This window comes from Giraffa tippelskirchi, chromosome 6 (genome assembly GCF_054371585.1).
Source record: "Giraffa tippelskirchi isolate mGirTip1 chromosome 6, T2T-mGirTip1v1.2.pri, whole genome shotgun sequence".
In the NCBI taxonomy this organism is placed as follows: Eukaryota; Metazoa; Chordata; class Mammalia; order Artiodactyla; family Giraffidae; genus Giraffa; species Giraffa tippelskirchi.
The window spans coordinates 40005397-40016915 of NC_137280.1; the positions used below are offsets into that span (position 1 = coordinate 40005397).

The following is an 11519-nucleotide window of genomic DNA, read 5'->3' on the forward strand; positions in this document are numbered from 1 at the left end:
TGATATTCCTCTGTTCAAATGATTTGTCACTTGGACTCAGAGGGAGCCTTTATAATGACTACAGTGATGTGTACCTGTTCTCCTCAGTGAAAGCTGTGACCTCATTTTCTACATGACTTTCACACTCGTTGTGCCAGCCACATGGGCCACTTGCTGAGTTGGGAGAGTTACGGTTTTTACACCTATTCTAGGCAAGTTAGAATATTTGTTGCATTTACAGCTGGACCCTCAACGGTGCCTGGCATTTGGTAAACTAATACTTGTCAAATGAAGGGACAAACAACAATAACAATTTCAAAATTTTGTGACACTTTTCTGGCTCTGGGTAGTCCACTCTCCTGATGGAACTGCTTTTCACGTCTTGCCTTTCTAAGATTCTAGATCTGCTGCTTTCATTTAATGAGGAATCTTTAATCTCCCAGAATTACAGGGTAGCTAACAAATTCAACAGAACTGAGCTGCAATACCACTCTCTTCCTACAGGTATTGCCATCTACAAGTGCAACTTTCAAAAAGAAAATTACATTAATTAAAAAAAAAAAACAAACCACTATGCATCCAAATTAAGGTTTAAAAAAATTTTCAATTCTGTAGACAAATTAACTAACAAAAAAAAAGCTTTATTATATCTAAATAATATTAGTGAAGTAAAATAAAAATTGTTTAAGAAAATTAAATGTTATTGTAAATGAAGAATAAAGAAATTTTAAAAACTTTAAATAAGAGTAGCATTCTTTGAGTCAGGATATTTCAACCTTTAAGTGCATATAGATTACACTGTATATCCTTAAAAGATGCAAATATTTAACTTTGAAAAATACCAGGCAAGTGCCAATACACAGAAAAATAATCATTTTAGGAATCAAGAGTTGAAATAAAAGCTTACTTGCAGTGAATTCCTGCCACTTTTAGCAAGGGAAGAAATTTGTCAACATTAAGCTCTGGGTAAATGAGTTATGAGGCAATCAATTCATTAATTGCATTTACTCTGGATATTATATCAGTTCATTTCAGTCGCTCAGTTGTGTCTGACTCTGTGACTGCAGCTTGCCAGGCTTCCCTGTCCATCACCAACTCCTGGAGCTTGCTCAAACTCATGTCCATCCAGTCGGTGATGCCATCCAACCATCTCATCCTCTGTCATCCCCTTCTCCTGCCTTCAATCTTTCCCAGTATCAGGGTATTATATGGATAATACAATATCCATATGTTATTTTATTCAATGGCAATGATATATGTCATTGGTGGCAGATAATGTCAGAAAATGTGCATTTATAAGAGTTGCTTTGTGAGAGCAACTCACAAGCTAAAACTAACTTTTTTTAGGCTTGGACTCAGGGCTACAGTTAGTCAGAAATAGGGCAGAGCCCAGACTAACATCACCCTGGGTTGGGGACTACATTGCCCCTTGACCAGTTTCTGCAATTATCTGCTGTACAGAAGTAAAATCTGCACAGAAGAAAAATCACTTCATTTCCAGTGTTAAGCATGGCCATATAAAGAATTTAAGTGACAAACTGGTACTAAGCCATTGTTTGTATCAAAACATGTACCATGGACTGCAAGTATGACTGGCTGTTGGCTTGGAGCCTCTGGTTGCCCAGTGGGAGGACAGGTAGCTACATGTATTTTGTTCTACATTTGGAAAAATGCTGTGCAAAACTTCTGTCCCTAGTCTCATCATATGTGAAGTAAGAGCAAGCAGGTACAGCCATCAACCCTCCCAGCAGAGTGTCTGTCAACTGTTCTCTGACTGACATGGAGATAGTTATAACAGTGGGAAATAGCTTGTATAATTGGCATTGTGAGACACGGGCTCAATCTTTGGGTCAGGAAGATCCCCTGGAGAAGGAAACAGCGACCCCATCCAGTATTCTTGCCTGGAGAATCCTCATGGACAGAGGAGCTTGGCAGGCTACAGTCCGTGAGGTCACAGAGTCGGACACGACTGAGCATGTAGAAAGGCAAATGACACATATAAAATTTTTAGGGAATATGTCCTAATGTTGCTAAAGGACATTCTAGACTTATATACACTTTCTATCACAGTGAGCTATTTTGGATTTTAGCCAGTCTATAGTTTAAGAGACTTATTAAAGAGTTCCTACAAGAGATAAATACACATTAATTTATTATTTAAATTCCAGAGCATCTGACCATCTTTACCACTGTTCAGCAGCTCTATATTATAGGACAATTTTTAGTACACCATGAGTATTTTTAAAAACAGAAAAAATAATTCTGAATTACTTGATTTATTCTTCATCTCTGATATTTCCAACTTATCTCTGGTGTTCATGATATCCTACTTATAGAACTTCTATTATTTTAATTCCTCTTTCTTGTCCTTTATATTTATCTCATACAATTTTACCTATTTTCCATCCATGCCTTTATTCAACACATATTTACTGAACATTCAACAGTATTCAATCAACAAATATTAATATTTACTAAGTACATCTATGCATCAGGCACAGGGTCATAAAGGTAAGTGCATCCTTATCCTTCTAGGAAATTCAGTCTTGAAAGGAAGATGGACATGTACATATTTAATTGCAACAAAACTTCAATACTATAAACAGGCTTAAATAAAATACTTTGGCTTCCCAGGTGGCTCTAGTAGTAAAGAACCTACTTGCTGACGCAGGAGATGTAAGAGACGCAGGTTTGATCCCTGGATCGGGAAAATCCCCTGGAGGAGGGCATGGCAACCCACTCCAGTATCCTTGCCTGGAGAAGCCCATGGACAGAGGAGCCTGGCAGGCTACAGTCCATGGAGTCGCAGAGTTGGACAAGACTGAGCAGTTAAGCACAGCACACGCACAGCAAGAAAGACCCAGCACAGCTAAAAGAATTTTAAATGAATAAAAAAGAAAGAACAGTGTATAGTTTAATGTGAACACAGATTCAATTATATGCAAGGGAGATGAGCTTTCAAACTGTGGTGCTGGAGAAGACTCTTTAGGGTTCCTTGGACTGCAAGGAGATTAAACCAGTCAATCCTAAAGGAAATCAACCCTGAATGTTCATTGGAAGGACTGATGCTGAAGCTGAAGCTCCAACACTTTGGCCACCTGACACAAAGAGCCAAATCATTGGAAAAGACTCTGATGCCGGGAAAGATTGAGGGCAGGAGGAGAAGGGGACGACAGAGGATGCAATGGTTGGATGGCATCACCAACTCAATGGACATGAATTTGAACAACAACAACAACAACAACAAAGGGAGTTGAGGGCTAGACCTGCCTCCTTTTCTTCATTCTTCAAGATGGGCTTTAGCTTGTGAGCAGCCAGAAGTTAACAGAAGCTTTGGACAGTTGAGTAAGCGTCAGAGATTTGTTTGAGGGAAAAGACAGATTGTGTAGCAGTGAGAAAGGTAGATTAAAGTAGAAATAAAGTAAGACTAGATGGTATAATCTTCTGCAGGGGAAGCTGTGATGCCTGTCTCGGGGAGACAAAGAACACAGGTTTGGATGAAATAGAAGAGATGTATTCAAATATTTCTAAGACAGAATCTAAGACTCTGGTGAGTAACTGTGTATTTATATTTGTGTGTACATATTACATGGAAGTGGACAGAGGGAATGAAAGCAAGGCAAGAGTTGAGGATGTCCCTAATGATCTGTTTTTGTCTGGACAGGACTTAGCAGATGTCTATGACATTCACTGAGAAAGAATGCAGGGAGGGAAGGAGGACCATGGGCAAGAGTGGAACAAAAGCAGCTCATTTTCTTTTTAGACATCTTAAACTTGAAGTAATATTACCTGAAGCAATATTACTTTAAGATTCAAGAGATGACCCAGTGGGCAGTAAGAAACATGAAAACAATGCTCAAAGAAGACTGCTGGATGGAGTGTCACCACGGAGCCATCAATAGACAGACGGTATTTAAAGTCAAAGGAGTAGATAAAACTCCCCAGGAAGGGAGAAGACCAAAAGTAAAACCATGGGAGCCAAAAGTAAAGTTTGAAGAGATGAGCAAGATCCTTGGAAAAGACCCTGATAGCTGGAAAAGATTGAACGCAAAAGGAGAGGAGGGTGGCAGAGGATGAGATGCTTAGATAGCATCACAGACTTAATGGACATGAACTTCAGCAAACTCCAGGAAATAGAGGAGGATAGGGAAGCTTCTCGTTCTGCAGTCCATAGGGTCACAAAAAGCCAGACACGACTTAACGACTGAACAACAACATGATGAAGAAATAACCAAAAAATAAAAATAAAAGAACCAAGTGATGGGGCTAATACCCACAGAAAGGAAAGGCTTGAAGAAAATAACAGTATACTCAACAGGATCAAATCTCTTATCTCACTGCAGCCCGTGGGCTATCTATTCCTAAACCTATATTATAGGAATAGATAGCCCATGGGCTGGTATAGAATTGGTATTCCTATACCAAGTCTACCAATGACAAAAACAATGCCCAAAATCGTTGCTGTCAGACTTCAGATGCCAGTAAGCAACAGAGACAACACAGGAACCTAGGTCTAAAGGCAATGTTTCCTCCTCAAATATCCACTGCCTCTTCAGTAACAGCCTCATTTGATGACCTAAAAGCTTCAGTTTTTCAATGCATCCTGAATTAAACACTGGTAATCTCTCTGCTTAGGTTACTGATTTCTATAATTAATAATGCATTCCTCTTCTCCCTGATTCTACCACAGGGCTTTGCTTTCATCAACCTACTCTGCTTCTGGTTTCCTTCAAAAACAGCCAGCCACTCCACTTTGTTGATTCCTCTTTTTTTAACTTTATTAGAATACAGCCAATTAACAATGTTGTTACAGTTTCAGTGGACAGCATAGGGACTCAGTCAGACATATATCTGTATCCATTCTCCCCTAAATTCCCCTCCCATCCAGGCTGCCACATAACACTGAGCAGAGTTCCTTGTGCTATACAGTAGGTCCTTGTGTGTTATCCATTTTAAATACAGCAGTGTGTACATGTGATCCCAAACTCCCTTAGGTATCCCTACCCACCATCCTTCCCCACTGGCAACCAGTAAGTTCATTCTCTAGGTCTCTGAGTGTGTTTCTGTTTTGTCAATAAGTTACTTTGTATCATTGCTTTTTAGATTCCCCATGTTGGTTCCTCTTCCAGCTGAGACATGCCCTTCACTCTTGGCCACAGTTTGTGGTCCTGACCATCTTCCAGAAACAACATAAACGTCATCTTCCCCACTGATTACCTCTCCTGTAGGAATATTCCATTATTCTGTGCTCCCCTGGCATCATTCATACATGTGAACGAAGAATTTCGTGTCCCTGCCTACTTGAAAATTTTCAAATGTGTCTTTCTTCTCAATCAGCCGCTAAGCTCTTCCAGCAAAGATGTGACCTTCCGGAGGTCATTTTTAACCCTACTAATTAATGAGCCTTAGAGTAGGGGGAGGGTTGTGATGTTAATAAACATGGATGTGGCTTGGCTGCGGTAGGTTCAAACACAAAAAACCGACTAAAATACGCACCGAATGTACATAAGGTAACTGGCTATTCAAACTTTTAATGCAGTATAGCAGAGTATAGGACTTCTGTGGTAGCTCAGATGGTAAAGAATCTGCCTGCCATGCAGGAGACCAGGGTTCCATCCCTGCATCAGGAAGATCTCCTGGAGAAGGGGAGTGTTAGTGGCCAAAAGCGGTGCCACTTACCACGTGGCACTGCAGATTCTATAGGAAGTGGCTCTTTAGCTTTTCATTTTATCAGAATACCCTTTATGGTTTTTTTAAAATATTTATTTGGTTGCAGCATGTAGACTCTTTAGTTGAGGCATGAGGGATCTAGTTCCTTGACCAGAGATTGAACCCAGGCCTCCTGCATTGGAAGCATCAAGTCCTAGCCACTGGACCATCAGGGGATGGTCTTTTTATTTCGTATTGGGATATCCCTGATAGCTCAGTTGGTAAAGAATCCACCAGCAATGTGGGAGACCTGGGTTCCATTCCTGGGTTGGGAAGATCCCCTGGAGAAGGGAAAGGCTACCCACTCCAATATTCTGGCCTGGAGAATTCGATGGACTGTATAGTCCATGGGGTTGCAAAGAATTGGACATGACCGAGTGACTTGCACTTCATTTCATAGCCAATTAACAATGTTGTGATAGCTTCAGGTGAACAGTGAAGGGACTCAGTCATACATGTACATGTATCCATTCTCCCTCAAAAATACACTTCAGACAACTATTTGAACCAATTTTCTTTCCACGGATCGATCAACATCTGTACTTCCATTATTATTATATAAAATATAAATCAACAGTGTTTCAAATAAAGCAGTCTTGTTCTTTTAGACTTCCCCTTCTATGTGTAGTCTAGAAAATGTGTTCCAGTGTTACAGTCGGGAAATAAACTTCTCTGCAGCCCAGTTATTAGCCAAGACATAGTTCTAGTGTTCATGGTATCTAAGGGCAACGCAACATAAACGTTGGCTGGCTTCTGAATCTACATTTCAAGAATAGAACGAAAGCAACTAAACTGAAAAGAAATGCATATAAACATCCTAGACGAGACATCATACAACAGGCACTTATTTTCTTTGGAAGTCAGATATAGAAAACAAATCACCTATTACTTAAAACACACACAAATATTCTCAGATTTCTTTTTGCAGGTTTGAACTCCCAAGTTCTTCCTTATTTTGAATAAAATGCAACGAGTATCTATCAACATGGAATAAGCGTAGGGTGGCCTACTTGGAAAAACTCCATAATTAACTGGTTCTTTCCATTTGAAAGCTCACAGATGAAGAAGTCAGAGGATTCTGTACTTTGAACAAACATTTTAAAACAGTCAGAAAATGGGAGACATTACTGATGTCATATCATGCATGGCACAGAATTTTGAAAAGAGCAAACAAATTCCCTCAGATGGGCTATTTAAATGGTATTAACGAGACATAATACTGGTTTTATGTCTTAGTAACACTTACGGGGACCTTGTAATTGCAATATGGTTGATAGTAAGGTAAACTTTACACAGGTCATCTCATTTCTTACATAATCCTCACAACACCCCTCTGAGGTGAGCGCATGTGTTAGGCATGAGGAAACGGAAGTAGAGGGCAATTTATGATTCGCCCAAAGTCACACAGCTAGTGGGTGCCTGCATGCATGCTCGGTCGCTTCAGTGTGTCCGACTCTGTGTGACCCTATGGACCGTAGCCTGCCCAGCTCCTCTGTCCGTGGGATTCTCCAGGCAAGAATACTGGAGTGGGTTGCCATGTCCTTCTCCAGGTGATCTTCCCGAGCCAGGGATCGAACCCATATCTCTTACATCTTCTACATTTGGGGGAGGGTCCTTTATTCCTAGAGCCACTTGAGAAGCCAGAAGTGGATATCGGTGCCAGAATTTAAACCCCTACAGCCTGATGGTTGGGACTGATTCCTTATCTCTGATGACTTCTCTTGCGTGCTACCTACTTTCTTCGGGTAAAATATTTTTCTAGTAAAAGTTAATATAAGGAAATATTTTGTAATGTATAATGTGAACTTAGAATTTCCATGTTTCATCAAAGTTACCTAAATAGAGAATACCTATCCAAACTAACGTAAGTGAAAAAACAGGAAAAACTAGAATATATTAAAATTAACGGGACCCTGCAATGTGTCCAAAGGAGAAATGTTAGCATCAATGTTCATTAAGTTTGCTGTCATCAGTGAAGATTATCGGTCTTTGCTAGTGCATCCTTAATTCCTGCAAGCAGTAAGGTTTTTGAAAATTATTCTATGTATTTAGGGTATGAAGTATCCTAATATAATGAGTTACAGTCTTGAAAAAGTAATATTTAATAGTCTTTAAAAAGTAATTTTGTTCCTCAAACTTGCTAATTTACTCTCAGAATTCATATAAGGTCATTAAGGATATCACGTATTTTTATCGAACACTTTACCCAAACTTATTTTTACACTTCGAAGTTCACAAATAAATTCAGAAGGAAAAAAGTTATTGCCAAAGTATTCCTTAACATAAAGCAACCACAGGAATGCACACTTAACAACATGTCATTTACACACTTCTAAGAAACAATGGCCCCTTAGAAACTACATATATATATATAAGTATATATATTATATATATATATTTAACTATGAACATGTGTGCATACCCAGTCATGTCTGACTCTTAGCGACCCCATGGACTGTAGCTCCATCAGGCTCCTCTGTCCATGGGATTTTACAGGCAAGAATACTGGAGTGGGTTACCATTTTTCCTCCAGGGGATCTTCCAGACCCAGGGATCAAACTTGCGACTCTGTGTTTCCTACATTAGCAGGTGGATTCTTTACCACTGTACCACCTGGGAGACCCTATACCTATCTATCTATTATCTATCTACATACACATATGTGTGTGTGTGTGTATATATATGTATGTGTATATATACACACACACACACACGTACATCAGTCATCTGGAAAGTGTCTTCAAATTATTCATCCTGATTTTTTTCAGGTCCACCATTCATAAGATTCCATCAATTAGGAATTAGGAAACAATTTTTCTACTAAGTCATTAAAAACCAAATACATCAACTGTTCAGCATTTTCGGGACAGGAATCTTTCTCCTAAGAGCAGAATTTAAAGCACTTAGTTGGAACATTCGATCTGAAGGTATTTAATTTTACTCTGAAATTTAAAGAGCTCTTAAAATGAAAGGAACACTAATAAAAGAATATGCAGAAGAATATATAGGACTTGGGAATTCCCTGGAGGTCCATTGTTAGAACTCCATGCTTTTCCTGTCCAGGGCCTAGGTTTCATCCCTGGTCAGGGAGCCAAGATCCCACAAGCCTTGTGGCACAGTCAAAAGAAAAAAAAAAGAAAATAATATACAGGACTTGACCACTGCTTGTGTGTAGTAACAAGATTGGAAAATTGAAAAGACGGATTTTAATCAAAGATGGATAAAAAAAAATGGTGGTGCCAGAGAACTTGACTTGATACTCTGTAATGACCTATATGGGAAAGGAATCTAAACAAGAACAGCTACATATATAACTGATTCACTTTGCTATACAGCAGAAACTAACAACATTGTAAAGCAACTACACTCCAATAAAACTTAAAAAAATGAAAAAAAATATGCAGAAGAAAATACTCTTGAAGAAAATCTTTTTAAAAACTTTTATACAGGACAAATGATAAAAGATTAAATACCAGCAGAATGGATTTTAACCACGGAAGCTAAAAGCATCATTAAACATTTCTATGTACATACCATTTGAAAAATGTTCTTACCATATACTCCATATTAGAAGCTGTAGGATACACCTGACTTCGCAACTTATTATGAAGGTCCAAGATACTCTGCATGTCATTGTCTGTGATGGCCCTTTTCCCTCTTTGCTTGGCTATCCACCACACACCATCCTCATCCATGTACTTTTCCAAAAGTTTTTCCAATAAAGTGGCATTAGGAACCACCATGGCTGGAATCGCTCGGGCCATGAGGAGCACTGTGGTTACCCTGAACCACTCCCGCACGGTACACTTCATAATGAATGCTCTCAGGATTTCCCCGGGAAAATCTCCAACACCGGCTCTTCCACTCCTTTTGGCTATAAGGACATGTAGTGCAATTAGGGTGAAAATCCCGGCACACATTAATTTTCTAACAACAAAAATAACACAACAGTCACAAATGGATGGAACCAGTTTGATTTGTTTACATAATTCCAGCAAACGGAATAAATTTTGAAATAAATTTTCTCCAACCCATTTTTACTCCAGGGGACTTTTCACAGTGCACCTTTTCCACAAAACAGAAAACTGTATTTTTCAAGATAATGTACATGATGCCAAAAACAAATGGCAAAAGCAACCCAGAAGAGTTAAAGCTTGAAAGCGATTTCTGAATTACAAATCTTTAAATGGCTATTTATGGCACACAGCCTGCAAAGGGTCCTAGAATGTTTTATCAGGCAATCCAGAGGTCCATGTTTCTCTCTCTGTTTCAAGGTATTATTTTATCTCAGTGCCCCATCTCCGGTTCAAACATTCAGAATGTCAACAAAATTATGAAATCAAGGGTGAATGTTTTAAAGAAGTACAAAGTTTTACGCATACATATATCCATGGAGACTTCTAAAGGGACCAGTGAATTAATGCAAGTGAACAGTTAAGGTCACTGGGGGAAGTATCTTCGAATACAGGCACAGGTCAAGAAGAAAAAAAAAATCATTATTTCCTAGAAAGCGTGTGCCTAACCTGTGGCCCGATGAAGACAACAGTCCACGGGTGGTTTCGGAGCCTCTCCGGCCACACGCTGCAGGCGCACACTGTGCACCCAAACTAAAGGAGGTGAAACTCACAAACTCACTAAGAAGCAGGAGCGCCCAGAGTTCTCCATCGTGGCTGCTTTCCTAGTACACACCCACCCCTCCGTGAACGACCGTTCTCTGCAAGTGGATTTTTTTTTTTTAAGTAGAGTTTAAGAAGAAAAAAGTAGATAGAAGAGGGTGGGAGCTTGACGACTTACCTCTCCAGTGTGAAGTTCCCTAAGATGGATCAGCCGAACCAGAAGGCCGGCCTCCCCAGCCGCCTGCAGCCTGCACACAGACGGCCCGGTTCGGGCAGGACCCGGGCGCCGCACGTCCTCGGGCGCTGCCTGCAGGGGAATTGCTATCCTCGGCCTCAGCGGCTCCCCTCGGACCTGGAAGCCGGAGCTGGGCAAAGCGCGGCGAAGTTGGGAGGCCGAGGCCGGGGTGGAACGGCAGCGGCCTGGTTAGCTCTGCACGGTGGGCGCCCGAGCGTCTCGGAGCAGAAGCTGCAGGAGAGAGAGGGGCGGGGACTCGGGTCAGGCTGGGCGGCGAAGGCTGCAGGCGACCCCGCGGTCCCGCTCGGTGCACCCGCCGCGCGCAGAGCCAAGCGCAGAGCGCTTCCGCCGCTCCCCTGAGCGCCCGGGCATTTATTGCGGTCCCCGCGCGCGCGCACGTGACGTGAGCGCCCCTGCTCGCCCACCCCCACCTCTGCCCAGCCCTGGACGCGTGCCCGCGGCGGGAACGAGGAGAGGCCGCCCGGCTTTCCCCCACCCGCTTCCCCATCCCCGCCCCCCGCCCCCCGCCCCCGGCCCAGCGCCGCCAGGACGCCTGGCCTTTGTGGCGGTAGCTTGGGCTTCAGGAACCAGAGAGTGGAAGGTCTGAACCTCGTGAGAGGCCGTGTGCAAGGAGGCTCAAACTCCCAACGTCCCCTCGCAGTTTCCCCGACTTTCCGAGAGCTTTCTCCTGGTTCCTTCCAGATTCGATGCTAAACAAGGAGCTGTCCCAGAGCGCGCGTAGCGGGTGGAATGGGGTTAACACTTTGGAAACTGAGAAAGGTAACTGGGGCAGGAGAGCGCAAGCTGGGGGAACAGAAGTCTTGTCCTTTTATTTTCTCCAGGGAATCACTTCCATTACCAAGACCAGTTGTCTAGAATTAGAAAGCTGTTCTTTTTTGCTGCGTTAGAACATTGATGATGATGAACAAATGGGACAAGGATTTCATAGAGTGATGGATGATCTGTGACTCAGGGTTGCC

At 41.6% G+C, this 11519-nt stretch overlaps 1 protein-coding gene across 3 annotated transcripts in view; it reads right to left on the minus strand.

The window, feature by feature from the left end:
- Positions 1-11239, minus strand: part of CRISPLD1 (cysteine rich secretory protein LCCL domain containing 1) — a 54194-nt gene extending 42955 nt beyond the window's left edge. The window contains exons 1-3 of one of the 3 annotated variants that reach the window (XM_081501548.1): positions 11149-11239; positions 10483-10770; positions 9243-9562 (exon numbers count right to left, since the gene is read on the minus strand). In XM_081501548.1, the coding sequence (XP_081357674.1) occupies positions 9243-9500 (258 nt within the window). In that variant the 5' untranslated portion in view covers positions 9501-9562; positions 10483-10770; positions 11149-11239. Of the gene's footprint in view, positions 1-9242; positions 9616-10482; positions 10881-10970; positions 11072-11148 lie in introns of those variants that run through there. The other 2 variants (XM_081501549.1, XM_081501547.1) reach the window with 2 other exon arrangements.
- Positions 11240-11519: the final 280 nt, after the last annotated feature.